Source organism: Balaenoptera musculus, chromosome X, assembly GCF_009873245.2.
Source record: "Balaenoptera musculus isolate JJ_BM4_2016_0621 chromosome X, mBalMus1.pri.v3, whole genome shotgun sequence".
Lineage (NCBI taxonomy): Eukaryota > Metazoa > Chordata > Mammalia > Artiodactyla > Balaenopteridae > Balaenoptera > Balaenoptera musculus.
In genome coordinates this window covers 127285700-127298744 of record NC_045806.1, presented here as the reverse complement: position 1 = coordinate 127298744, position 13045 = coordinate 127285700, and the positions used below count along the sequence as shown (strand labels likewise).

The 13045-nt window shown below is 64.8% G+C and overlaps 2 protein-coding genes across 3 annotated transcripts; one reads left to right on the top strand and one right to left on the bottom strand.

Annotated features, from left to right (window-relative positions):
* Positions 1-285: 285 nt before the first annotated feature.
* ARHGAP4 (Rho GTPase activating protein 4) lies at positions 286-6273 on the top strand. Its single transcript, XM_036839166.1, has 15 exons — positions 286-620; positions 771-962; positions 1048-1132; positions 1382-1409; positions 1640-1742; positions 2421-2481; positions 2584-2661; positions 2757-2891; positions 2992-3097; positions 3221-3454; positions 3553-3626; positions 3719-3902; positions 4115-4207; positions 4412-4526; positions 5722-6273. Exons 1-15 carry the CDS (start codon positions 360-362, stop codon positions 5953-5955), a joined length of 1983 nt encoding a protein of 660 aa, XP_036695061.1. The 5' UTR covers positions 286-359; the 3' UTR covers positions 5956-6273.
* Positions 6274-6656: 383 nt separating this feature from the next.
* AVPR2 (arginine vasopressin receptor 2) lies at positions 6657-8523 on the bottom strand. Of its 2 annotated transcripts, XM_036840239.1 has the most exons (3): positions 8499-8523; positions 7264-8148; positions 6784-7070 (listed from the first exon to the last, which is right to left on the bottom strand). In XM_036840239.1, the coding sequence occupies exons 1-3, from the start codon at positions 8521-8523 to the stop codon at positions 6865-6867; spliced, it is 1116 nt and encodes a 371-aa protein (XP_036696134.1). In that variant the 3' UTR covers positions 6784-6864. The 2 variants fall into 2 exon arrangements, with proteins under 2 accessions (XP_036696132.1, XP_036696134.1); XM_036840237.1 differs by having other exon boundaries at positions 6657-8148.
* Positions 8524-13045: the final 4522 nt, after the last annotated feature.

Below are 13045 nucleotides of genomic sequence, written 5' to 3'. Positions count from 1 at the left end.
TCCCCCTCCCCCTCCCCCATCCTCTACTTTCCGTCTCTAGGAATCTGGCTACTCCAGGCACCTCATACAAGTAGAATCATATCCTATTGGTCCTTTTGTGACAAAAGGCTTATTTCACTGAGGATAATGTCCTCAGGGTTCACCCATGTTGAAGCATGTATGAGAATTTCCTCCCTTCTTATGGCTGAATAACATTCCACTGTATGGAGAGACCACACTTGGCTTGTCCTTTCGTCAGCTGCTAGACACTTGGGTTGCTTCTTCCTTTGGGCTGTCAGGAGTAGCGCTGCCGGGGACGTCCATGCACAAGTCTCTATGCGTGGGGGTGTGCGCCTTCCCCTTGGGAAGGTGTCCTTGCCATGCTTCAGATCTGGCTGTACGCAGCGTCAAGGCTGGTGATCCTGTGCATCGGCCACCAAGGCAGCGAAAATGGGCCCCAGAGACCTCGGTGCCTGCTGCCCAGCCCCACCCTGCGTCTCAGGCGTGGCCCTCAGCCCCCTGGATGCTGCCCTCTGCAGGTGGCTGAGATCCGGGTTGAGATGGAGCTGCGGGACGAGATTCTGCCCAGAGCCCAGAATATCCAGAGCCGCCTGGACCGACAAACCATCGAGACAGAGGAGGTATGGGTGACCTGGCCCTGGGTAGGGACAAGGACCTGGAGACAAGGAGCCGGGTGGCCATGGCCTGCCCTCCCCCTTCCTTCCGACTTGGACTCCCTGTCCCTCACCTGTCTCCCACTTCCCCCTGTCCTGGTGCTGCCCCTCCCCCAGGTGAACAAGACGCTGAAGGCCACCCTGCAGGCCCTGCTGGAGGTGGTGGCGTCGGAAGATGGGGACATGCTCGACTCCTTCCAGGCCAGCCCCTCCACCGAGTCCCTCAAATCCACCAGCTCGGACCCAGGGGTTCGGCAGGCCGGCCGGAGGCGGGGGCAGCAGCAGGAGACCGAGACCTTCTACGTCACGGTGGGGAGGCGGGGCCAGGAGGGCGGGGGGCCGGGGAGGCCCAGAGCTAGGACTAAAGCCTTGGACTCTCCCTGGGGCTTCATAGAAACTCCAGGAGTACCTGAGTGGACGGAGCGTCCTCACCAAGCTGCAGGCCAAGCATGAGAAGCTGCAGGAGGCCATTCAGCGAGGTGGGCCCCGCTCCTGGCCCCCTGAGCCCCTGCCTCGCCACCCCCAGGGCCGGGAGCGGCCGCAGCTTGGCTCTCCTCCTGGGTCGTCGACCCGGCCCACGTCCTCTCCACCCAGAGAGGGTGCTTGGCACACAGGGAATAAGCCTTTTGTCCTGTGACTGCCCTCGGCCTTCAGGCTGCCCTCTCCCTCTGTGGTGTGTTGAGGACCCTCCCGGCCCGAGAGACACACCACCGTTTTCTCCTCCCCAGGTGACAAGGAGGAGCGGGAGGTGTCTTGGTGAGTCCTTCGTGAGGGACCAGCTTGTCCCGAGGAGCTGTGAGGTCCCCATCTCCCCTCTCTTTGGGAGCCGGCTCTGTTGCTCGTTCTTCGGTGGCCTGTTTCCCACTTTGCCCAGTGGGTTCTGGAATAACTCGCGAGCTCCAGCATGCTGTTTGGCTGGGCCAGGGTGTCGGGGCAGCCTAGTCTCCATGCCCACTCCCCTCAGAGCCAGCTCCTGTTCACGACAGGACCCAGTACACACAGAGAAAACTCCAGAAGAGCCGCCTTCCCCGCCCCAGCTCCCAGTATAACCAGAAGCTCTTTGGGGGAGACATGGAGAAGTTTATCCAGGTACTTGCTTTGCGTCACCCGCCAACCGAGTACGGGCCCCTCCCCGCTTCTGCTCTCCCTCCAGCCCCGGGGGCCGCCTGTGAGCCCAGTATCCTCCGCCCGCCCCGGCCACTGGTCTCCTGGGTGGGCCTTTGTCGGGCCTGCACTGATCAAAGGGCCCGTCCCTAACTAGTAACGGAAAGCCTCGGGTGGTAGCGATTTTAGGGCTGAGGAGTTGAGTTAACAGAAGCAAGGGTGTCCGCGGGCCCCACTTCGGGGGTACTAGAGAGGGAAGTAAGGGAAGCAAGAAAGATCAGAAAAGAAAAAATAACACTGTTATTTGCAGGATGTGATTCTGTATGTCATGGTTCAAAAGAATCAACAGATTATTTAAGTGAACAAATTTGGGTTTCACGACGTTACTTGATTCGAGGTCGACATGCGGAGTTCGATGGCATTTCCACATGCCAGCAATAAACAGTTAGCAGGTAAAACGTAAGGCATGGCCCGAGATTTAGCAGGTAAAACGTAAGGCATGGCCCGAGATGGCACCAGGGATGTCGGACACCTGGGCATGCATCTCGCAGGCCTTATTGCTGACCGCATAACGCATTAAGAGAGAATAAAAGCGAGTGAGTGACGAGGCAGGACGTGCTGTGTCCACAGTGGCGGGAACACCCTCTCTGTCCCTGTCCCCAGAGCTCAGGCCAGTCTGTGCCCCTGGTGGTGGAGAGCTGCGTCCGCTTCATTAACCTCAACGGTGAGTAAGACCTGGGCCCTCCTGCCGCTGGCCTGGCGCCCGATCCTGCGGGGAGGGGTGGGGAGGAGACTCGGCGCCCACTGGCTCTCCGTCCTCCCGCAGGCCTGCAGCACGAGGGCATCTTCCGGGTGTCGGGCGCCCAGCCCCGGGTCTCGGAGATCCGTGACGCTTTTGAGAGAGGTGGGGACCGGCGGGGCCGGGGGTGAGGGTGGGGGTGGGTGGAAGAGCCGGTGTAATCCGCCTTCTCGCCCCCTGCGCCACCGTGTCGCCCTCAGGAGAGGACCCCCTGGTGGAGGGCTGCACCGCCCATGACCTGGACTCGGTGGCAGGCGTGCTGAAGCTCTACTTCCGGTGCCTGCAGCCCCCGATATTCCCCCCAGAGCTGTTCAGAGAGCTGCTGGCTTCTGCGGGTGAGGCGGGGGTCCGAGGCGGGCCCTGGGGGGGCCCCTCCCCGCTGGCCTCCACGGCTGTGCTCACGGCTTCTCTCTGGGCTGCCGGCCTCGGCCGCAGAAGCGGAGGCCGCGGCGGAGCGGGTGGAGCGCGTGAGCAGCCTCCTGGCCCGGCTGCCCGGACCGGTGCTGGTGGTCCTGCGCTACCTCTTCACCTTCCTCAACCAGTGAGTACCTCTTGGGGCGGGGGCAGGGGCGAGGGCGGTCGGGGGGGCCCCAGCCAGCCGCTCGCGGGGGCGAGGGGACACCGGGCCGAGAGCCCCCTGCCTGTGACCCCCGCGTACCCCCAGCCTGGCCCAGTACAGCGATGAGAACATGATGGATGCCTACAACCTGGCCGTGTGCTTCGGGCCGACGCTGCTGCCCGTGCCCGCCGGGCAGGACCCGGTGGCCTTGCAGGGCCGGGTGAACCAGCTGGTGCGCACGCTCATCGTGCAGCCCTCGCGGGCCTTCCCGCCCCCGGCCCTGCTGCCCGGCCCTGTGTACGAGAAGTGCATGGCGCCGCCTTCTGCCAGCTGCCTGGGGTAGGCTCTTCGCGCTGCCGGGAGGGAGGGAGCGGGGAGGTCCGGCCGACGGGAGATGCCTTGTCCGCTCATCCACCTCGCTCTGCTCTGGACTGCAGGGACGCCCAGCTGGAGGGCCCGGCGGGGGAGAACGAGCCGGAGCCGGAGGCTGGGAGCCTGGCCCAGGAGGATGGTGAGGGGGGCGGGAAGGAGGGCCCCAGCCTGTGCCCGCCCTGGATGCCCACTCCACCCCTCCCCCACACTGGGGTCCCCTCTTCTCCCTAGACCCGGAGGGGGTTGTGGAGGCCGTGGCCTGCTTTGCCTACACGGGCCGCACGGCCCAGGAGCTGACCTTCCAGCGGGGGGACGTGCTGCGGCTGCACGAGCGGGCCTCAGGCGACTGGTGGCGGGGCGAGCACGCCGGGGCCCGGGGACTCATCCCCCATAAGTACATCACGTTGCCGGCAGGGTGAGTGAGTGAAGTTGGGGCCCTTCCTGGGAGGCTCTCCTTTCACCCGGGCTTCTAGCCCTTGCCCCGCCCCGAGTCCCAGCTTCCGTAGGCCCGGGGTGGCCCAGAGTGTGCCTCTCTGACTGCTTCTGGCCAGCACTGAGCCCTCTGGCCCCCAGACCCCAAGCCCAGAATGAGCGTTGTAACAGGCAGTCTTGTCTTTCTGGCGCCAGGGCAGAGAAGCTTGCTGTGGGCCAGGGGCTGCCGGCCGCCGGGGAGCTGGTGAGCAGCCCAGAGGCCCTCCCGGCCATGGAGCTTGTCCAGAGGTGAGCAAGGGGAAGACCCCTTCCGCGGGCCCTGCCCGCCCACCCCAGGCTGGAGGAGGGTGGGGTCAGACCTCAGCCGTGTGGAGAGGGACCGACCTCAGTGTTCCCTTTCCCTTGGCCGCGCCCCGGGCTGGGAGAAGCCACTGCCAGGCAGCGCAGGGGCTCCCAAGGGCCCACGCCAGGCCCACTGTCTGTGCCCTGCAGGCCAGAGCCGTGCACCCAACCCGAGGCCCCTCTCGGCACACCCGGGGGCCCCTCTGGGCACAGACGGCGCTGCTTGGTCCCAGCATCCCCGGAGCGACATGTGGAGGTGGATAAGGTGAGAGCTGGGAATGGCCATGTGGCAAGTGGGGGGCACCTCTCGGGGACGGGTCTCTGCTTCCCCTTATGAACCGGACTCTTCCGTCCCAAGGTTCAAGTCTGACCTTCCTGACCTCGGACAAGCCAGTGGAGCCCAGCCTAGGGAGGGGCAGGCCGGCAAGGGTGTGAGTGCAGTGGGGAGGGACGGGCCTGGAGGCAGGGTAGAAGGGAAGGGGACCCGGGGCTCTCACATTTGGGCTTCATATTCGGTTCCTGAGTGGGACGCGGTGAGTGGGACAGGCTTCAAGGCTGGCATATAGAGCCAGGCTAGGTGAAAGGTGGTGACGTGGCAGGCGCTTGGCGAGCCAGGGAGGATGGAAGGGGCAGATGGAAAAGAGACTGAGGGAGGTGGCTGACTGGGGAGCCAGGCGGGGTCGTAGTTCTTGTAGGGGGAGAGAGCGGGTGCCGGATGCGGCCCCGGCCAGGGGTGCAGCCTGGGGACAGCCGGCTCCCTGCTGTGTCCGCTGGGCCCAGCACACCGCACTGTGGGCTCCCAGTGGGCACCGCCGGGCTGAGCCCCGGGAACCGTGTGAGCACTTATCACTACATCTGGGGTCTGCCCAGATAACCCAGGATCGTCTCCCCATCTCAAGATCCTGAACTTACATCTGCAAAGGCCCTATTTCCACACACGGTCCCAGCCCAGTGCAGGGTGTGGGGGGGGCGGGGTTAGGATGTGCACGTCTCTCTCTCCAGGGGCATTTCAGCCCCTCCTCCCTGGGCTGCAGGGGACCACTGGCCCTGGAGGTCCGGGCACACTGGGGGCCCCCGAAGCCATGGGGTGGTGGTTGTGATCTCAGCCAGGGAGCGAGTGGGAAGAGGAGGGGGACCCGGGGCCCAGCCAGAGGGGCTCCCATTTCAGGGCTGGGCTGAGGATTGCTGTCCCCGGAGGAGACGGTGACCGCCACACCAAAAGTGGCAGGAGCGAAACCGGGCCAGGGAGGGGCGACAGCTGCGGGACCCACGGAGGGGAGGGGCCTGGGGACAGGTGGTGGCCGAGGACTTTGTTTCAGGGGGTGGAGGAGTTTGGGCAGCGGAGGGTAGGAGGGCCTCACTCCTGGGTCAGCTGGCAGCACTGATCTGGGGGCGGGGGACTGCCTGGCCAGGTGGGGGCCGCTCACACCGATGCCCTGCCTTTCTCTCCTCTCTGCCAGGCCGTGGCGCAGACCATGGACTCTGTGTTTAAGGAGCTCTTGGGGAAGACCGCCGTCCGTCAGGGCCTCGGGCCGGCGTCCACCATCTCCCCTGGCCCTGCGCCCCGCAGCCCAAAGCCCGTGGCCTGCGGCCGCCTCGGCAAGAACAAAGGCTTCTCCCGTGGCCCTGGGGCCCCAGCCTCACTCTTGGCCTCCCATCCCCAGGGCCTGGACTCACCCCTCAAGCCGCACTGAGGTGTTACCGGTTCCTCTGCAGGCCCCGCCCCGCCCCAGGCGGCCACGGGCGAGACCGGCCGGGCTCCCCAGGCCCCTTGCTTCTCCCTGGTCCTGCTCGTGACCGTCTGCAGAGAGGAGGACGAGGCCGCCCCAGCCCACCCCTGCCTCCCCCGCCCTGGCTCAGGCCCCTCTGGGAGGCAGCCGAGGAGGGAGGCTGGGGGCAGGCCCCTCCTGGGCTGGCCGTGAGGGCTTGTCGCTGGTTGTCGGGTGCTCGGTGCCCTTGCTCAGCCGAGGGTGCCAGCCTGGTGTTGGTGGCCATTCATAAAGTCCTGGGCATTGACTCCCCGACGCGAGCCAGTTCTCTGTCTCGGTGGGGCTGGGCAGGTGGGTACAGGGCCAGCCCCCCGGCACCCCAAAGATGGCAGGTTGGGAACAGCTTCTGCAGGGGGTTCCTTGGCACAGGGCTGCCTTTGAAGGCCTGCGTGGCGGGTTCCAGAGCCGCTCACGTGTCTGTGGTTGCGGGAGGGCTCTGAGAATCTTTCCACGCTGCCCCCCGCGCCCACTGTTACCCTGATCCAAGGAGACTCGCCAGGTGGAAAATGAGCTGGAAGTTTTATGACGGGGAGAGTCAGAAGGGAGGGCAGAGGGGGACTAGAGAGGCGGGGAAAGGAAGGCCCCCGGCCCCACCCCTTTCCTTTCTCCTGGGCCCCCCCTCCCCCCGCCGGGACCTCCATCAGCCGGCAGGGCAGGCGCTGGTTGGGGTGGAAGCCATGCGCCAGCCCCGGACCCTGCAGCCCACCGCCGCAGCCCCTCCCCACACTCGGCGCCAAGGAGCTGACTGCCGGACTCCCGCGCGATCGCGGAGCCCGTCCCCGGGCAGGCGGCTGAGCTTCGTGGAGCCTCTGGAAGGAAGGCGCCCCTCGTTTCTCAGGAGGAGGTGTCCCTGGCCAGGAAGGAGCTGGCCGTGGCACAGGACTCCTCGTGGGGCCCCAGGCCGGGCGGGGCACGCGTCCGGGCGCAGCAGAGCAGGCTTCGCAGCTCGGAGGAGACGCTGCGGCTGAAGGAAGCGTAGATCCAGGGGTTGGTGCAGCTGTTGAGGCTGGCCAGCAACATGAGCAGCACGAAGGGGGGCCCTGTGAGGTGCAGGGGTCTGGGCTGGGGGTGAGGGTGCCCAGGGCAGGCCGCGACCCACGTGCCACCCAGCGGCCAGCAGTGCATCAGCCCGCGCCCGCTCGGGAGCCCGTGGCTGGCTGGGGAGGGGAGGGGCCGAGGTGTGTGTGCAGCCAAGCCTGAGCGGCCCCCACGGCTCGAGCCACGGCCACACACCTTCCCGAGGCGCCTCCGGGTCCCACGCTGCCCACAGCTGCACGAGGAAGAAGGGCGCCCAGCACAGCACGTACACTATCACGATCACCAGCGTCATCCTCACGGTCTTGGCCATGGCCGCCGACACCCGGGCTCCCTCGCTGGGACTGCCCGTCCGGCGCCCTCCGCGGCGCCCCCCGGCCCTCTCTGCCGGCCCCGGCACCAGGCTGGCGTGAATCTCCCGAAAGATGAGCACCTGGCAGGCGGCAATGCCCAGGGCAGGTGCCACGAACACCATCAGGGCGATCCAGGTGACGTAGGCGCGGAGGCCCCAGGGCTCGGCAAAGCGGGCCCAGCAGTCGAGGACACCGCTGCCGTCTCCCACGTCGCGCTGGGCGAAGATGAAGAGCTGGGGCAGGCTGAGGAGAAGCGAGAAGGCCCAGGCCACCAGCACCGGCCGGTTCCAGCGAGCTCCGCCTCCATGGCGGTGTGCCAGCATGGGGCGGCAGATGGCGCGGTGGCGGTCCAGCGTCATGGCCAGGATCATGTAGGAGGAGGCATACATGCCCACCATCTGCAGGTACTTGACAGCCCGGCACAGGGCATCGGGCCCACGGAAGCGGTCAGTGGCGTCCCAGGCCAGCTGGGGCAGCACTTGGAACAGAGCCACGGCCAGGTCGGCCAGGCACAAATGGCCAATGAAGACGTGCATGGGCGCCCAGCGGCCCCGCCGGCCCCGCCGCACTAGGGCACCCAGCACCAAGCCGTTGCTCAGGGCCACAGCCACGAAGACTGTGGAGAGCAGGGCCAGCTCCGCCTGGGCTAGCAGCGGGTCCCGGGCGTCCAGCGGCTCCTCCTCGCTGCCATTGCCCGGCGGCGTAGGTTGGGAGAGGGGCCGGGGTACAGCTGGGCAGGGGTGGGGGGAGAGGCCCGAGTTAGGGAGCGTGCTCTGCGGGGGAACCGAGCCCAGGGAGCTTCCAGCCGGTCAGGCAGAGCCGGTGGCCTGGGCAGCAGAACACAGGTTGTCCCCCCCTAACCGCATGTGGTGGGGAGGGAAGGGCAGCCCCAGCCCAAATGAACACACAGGGCCATGCGCTCCCCTCCCCGCACTAGCAGCCCGGAGAAGAGGGTGAAGGAGGTCTCTGAAAGGGACCCCCTCGGCCCACCTGGCTCATCCAACCCCGCCCGGCCCACCTGGCTCATCCCAGTGGAGGGAAGGGTGGGGGGATGGGTAGGGACAGTGGCTGGAGCCTTACCCGACGTGGGGGACGACGTGACCATGGTGGGGCGGGCAGGAGTCCTGAGCGCCTGGAGGAGATGGGGTGGCGAGCTCAGCCTCCCACCAGAGGGGCCAGCCCGGCTGCCCAGAGTCTCTGGATAGGGGTCCTTAGAGAGCTGCCGGGGTGGGGGGGTGGGGGGGGGTGTGTGCACGCGCATGCGTGCGTGTGTGTGTTCCAGTGATCAGGCACTAGGGGTACATTCTTAGCCTAATCAAGGTTGGTGAGGTCTGGCCCCTGAGACAGACATCGACCTTGGAGCCCTGCTACACTCCTCCCAGGACTAGGCGGGGGAAGCTGGAGAGAGGGACAGTCAGACAGATGGACGAACCAAGCCTATGACCTACCTAGGCAGCCCACAAGAAGCGAGGCAGACAGATAGACCCCCCTGCCCTGACAGAGGCCAAGAGAGGTGGCCATCGGAGGGCTGGGGACATGGTGGGAGGACTGGTATGCCCCCGTGTAGCCCCTTACCTGGCCGGGCTCCCGGGCTCCTGGGCAGCTGGGCGGCAGCGGGCGCAAAGGTGGCCCAGGAGCTCAGATCGGCGCTCCATCGCCTGCCCCGCCCCAACCAGGCCTCTGGGAGTGACCTGCTCAGGAGGGGACTTCCTCCCCCTCCCCCATGAGCCTCCCGCCTCTGGCACGGGGAAGTAGGCTCCTGGCCTCCTCTGCTTCGCTTCCTGGCCGCAGCCATCCCTGGACTCCCATCTCCCCGCCGAGAGGGACCCGAGCCCTCCAGAGCTTGGCCTAGCTGCAGCCGGCTATCCGCTACCACCCCCGCCTGCCCCACCTCCGCAGGGCCCCCTTTATTAACATGTGGGGCTGCGGAGCTCTGGGAGATGACTTGGTTCAGCGTGTCTATTTTATAAGTGGGGAAACTGCGACCAGAGATGGGTGGGCCTGGCTCAGCATCACACAGCTTTCTCGTGGCAAAGCTTGACTCCCCTTTCCCAAGCCAGGCTCCTTCTGCCCCTCTCCGGGCCTGGGCGAGGCTCTCCCGAGGTCCCCACTAGGCAGAAGGAGGGCTTCTCCCCAGCCTGCGAAGGCCCCTCCCGCTCCTCAATTAGGCCGCAGGAGATGAGGGACAGGAAGAAGGGGGGCGGGGTCAAGCTGGGGCTGAAGGTGCCCCCGAGAGATCCAGCTTCCTCCCCAGACTCTGTGGGAGCCAGGGACACCTCCACGCTTTTCCTCCTCCCACACCTGTCCTAGGAGAAGGGGGCTCAGAGCTTCTGCACTCACGCATATTCCAGCTCCCTCTCTCCCCTCCCCTCACATACACCGCGCGCCGGCAAACACACGCACACGCCCGCGCGCGCTCCTGTGCCCTCCCTCCCTCCTCTCCCCTCCAGCCCATCCTTTTCCCCATCCCAGGCCCTCCCCACCCCCACCCCAGCCCCTGCCACCCCCACCCCAGCCCCTGCCACCGGCCCTGGCCTCCCTCAGCCCAGGCCGGCCCAGCTCAACCCAGCCCAAGGCAGTGGCCTGCATGCGGCCCAGAGCCCGGCTCCAGGCTGAGATTGGCCCTTTCTTCCTGTTTGTCCGTCCTCTCTGTTGACCTGTGAGGCTAGGGACCAAAGCAGCCTCTCACAGACCAGGGGCTCAAGTACAGCCCAGGCCAGGCGTCCCCTTCGCGGCCAGAGTCTGGCGGCGCCAGTAGGGGTCATCAGGGCGGGGGTCCACCCAGCCCCCCTACACCCCGCACCCACACAGCGCACACGCACACACACTGCACCACACGCGCCCCACGTCCAGCACCCACACGGCGCGCAGTACACACACACACACACACACACACACACACACGCACGCACACACTGCTCATAAGCACGCTCCGCACCACACCCCCACGGTACATATGCGTACTTGTAATGCTTTTTGCTGAACGATTTGGAAGTTGGCTGTAGAGTACCAACACCCTGCATCCGAACACGCCAGCCACACCTGCTGAGAACCAGAGCGCCCTCACTCTCTCCCTGTAACCACACGGCCGTCACTAACTCACTAACCCAGGAGCGTATAAAGGGCTTTTCTGCTGCCATCCAGATCAGCGAAAAGGGTAGGAAGTGGAGTTCCCGGGCACTTCTTTCCTTGTGCCCCCCTCCCCGTGTGCCTCCCGGGGCCCCGGTCCCCAAGACCCTCCCAGCCTTGCCGGTGAGATGACACCTCCCTCGTCTGCCCCGGGGAACTGAGGCGCCTGCAGAGGAGCGCATGTCCCCACTTGGCCACTCCCCCGCTGTGGGACCTTGGACAGGCTGTGGCCAGCTCTCTGTGACTCAGCTTCCCCCTCTGTAAAATGGGAATCCAACGATTGAAAGTTGAGCCACACGGGCTTCCCTGGTGGCGCAGTGGTTGAGAATCCGCCTGCCAATGCAGGGGACACGGGTTCGAGCCCTGGTCCGGGAAGATCCCACATGCCGCGGAGCAACTAAGCCCGTGCGTCACAACTACTGAGCCTGCACTCTAGAGCTCGTGAGCCACAACTACTGAAGCCCGCATGCCTAGAGATCGTGCTCTGCAACAAGAGAAGCCACTGCAATGAGAAGCCCGCACACCACAACGAAGAGTAGCCCCCGCTCGCCACAGCTAGAGTAAGCCCGCGCACAGCAACAAAGACCCAACACAGCCAAAAATAAATAAATAAATTTATTTAAAAAAAAAAGAAAGTTGAGCCACGGCGATAGGATGGGCAGAGACTTAAGCCGGCAGGTGTGGAAGCACCTTTTTTCACTCACTGCATCTCGGGCAGCTCTAGAAGCAGTGCCAGCCTTCTGGGGTGAACGGGCCATCACCTCCCTATGGGGTTCTCTGCCCAGACCCGAACGAGGTCATGCAGGCCTGTATCCTGGCGGAGAGCTGGCGCAGGGCTCGGGGCCATCTCTGCTCCCTGTGCGCCTTATTTCCTGCTGTCGAGTCCAGGGAAAAGTCTGGGGGAAGGCCCTTCCCTGTGGCTTTCTCTCGGCTCCAAGAAGGAACGGAGGGGTTTGTGTCCACACCAAGGCCTGGATGTAAAGGGAGACAAGTGCTGGGACCTCTGGGAGGAGCGAAGAGCCCCTGAGGCCAGCCGGCGTGCCCGGAGAGTCTGGCTACCTGGCTGACAGCCCGACTCAGGAGCCCCTGGTGCACCTGCCTGCGCTGTGCCAGCTGAGAGGCTGGGCCGAGTCCCGCTGCCTGCGGCAAAGAGCTGATCAGACGGAGAGACCCCAGGCCGCCCCAGCCCCAGCCACCAAGGAGGACTCGGCCGTGGAGCAGCCGGTTAGCCTCAGGTGGCCTCAGGCCCCGGGCAGAACTGAACAGACACCCTCCTCCGCCTCCCCCGGCGCAGCCCCCTCTGCCCTGCCCAGTACCATCTCCCTGTAGGGCTGCATTTGCAGAAAGGTTCTGTGGGTGGCCGAGGAGTGGGCCCCGTGCTCCCCCAGCCCAGTGTCTGAGCAGAGGGGGTGGGGGCACTGACCATCCCAGGTGCCAGGCGCCAGGGCAGCGGATCAGAACTGTGGGACCTGGGCCTGTCTGTCTTGCTCTGTCACTGGCTCTCAGGAACCAGGACCATTTGCTCAACAAGTGCAGCGGCCCTACCCCCCAGGGGTGTGTGTCTGGGGGGTGGAGGGGGAAGGCACAGGCCTTGGAGGGGACACTTGAAGGCTATTTCAGGGATGAAAGAGAAAGAGGAGCCAGCCAGGGACACGAAGCAAGAGTGACGAAAAAGCCAGGAGAAAACCAGGAGAGCAGAGGTTCCCGAGGTTGGGAGGGGAGACAGGTGCCCTACAGGAAGGAAGGACGCGAGCAAAGCCGCTGGAAGGCCATGCCTGGTGTCAACTGGAAAAAAATGCACACCTGAGGGACTTCCCCAGTGGTCCAGTGGTTAAGAATCCGCCTTCCAATGCAGGGGACACGGGTTCAAGCCCTGGTCCGGGAAGATCCCACATGCCGTGGAGCAACTAAGCCCGTGCGCCACAACTACTGAGCCTGTGCTCTGGAGCCTGTGTGCCGCAACAAAGATCCCACGTGCCACAACTAAGACCCAATGCAGCCAAATAAATAAATAAAATAAATATAAAAAAAGAAAAAGAAAAAAAAATGCACTCCCGAAAAGTTGAGGATTATGTATTATTCGGTGGACTTTCTGAGGATTCCAGTCCAGGGGACAACCTCTCAGAGAGCTCTGAGGAACAGCTCCGAAGAGGTAAGGGGGGAGCCAGGGTAGTGAGAACATCAGAAGATTACTGTCAGTTAAAGAAAACTAGACATTTCAAGTGACTGAATCCAGCGCTTTTCTAGGTGTGGGAAGAGGCAAGAGTCTGATGCTCACCGAGATCATTCCTCTGATCCGGGCCTCAGCTCTCTGGGGCCTCAGCATCCTGTTTTCTCCATCCTGAATCCCCTCAGAGTGCACAACGTGGGGCTTACCGACATGGCAGGCAACTTTCCTTGCACACAAGGATGGAGAGACATGCCCTAACCGGGCATCCCACCTGTGGGGTGGGCTTTGCAGACGGTGGCAGAGGGAGGGCTGAGTGAGCTCACAGCGA

Coding starts and splice junctions, on each gene's coding strand:
- ARHGAP4 (XM_036839166.1), top strand. CDS start 360: ATGCTTCAGATCTGGCTGTACGCAGCGTCAAGGCTGGTGATCCTGTGC. Junction 1,410..1,639: donor GAGGAGCGGGAGGTGTCTTG/GTGAGTCCTTCG, acceptor TGTTCACGACAG/GACCCAGTACACACAGAGAA. Junction 4,208..4,411: donor GCCATGGAGCTTGTCCAGAG/GTGAGCAAGGGG, acceptor TGTGCCCTGCAG/GCCAGAGCCGTGCACCCAAC.
- AVPR2 (XM_036840237.1), bottom strand. CDS start 8,523: ATGGTCACGTCGTCCCCCACGTCGG. Junction 8,149..8,498: donor CACGTCGTCCCCCACGTCGG/GTAAGGCTCCAG, acceptor ACCCCTGCCCAG/CTGTACCCCGGCCCCTCTCC.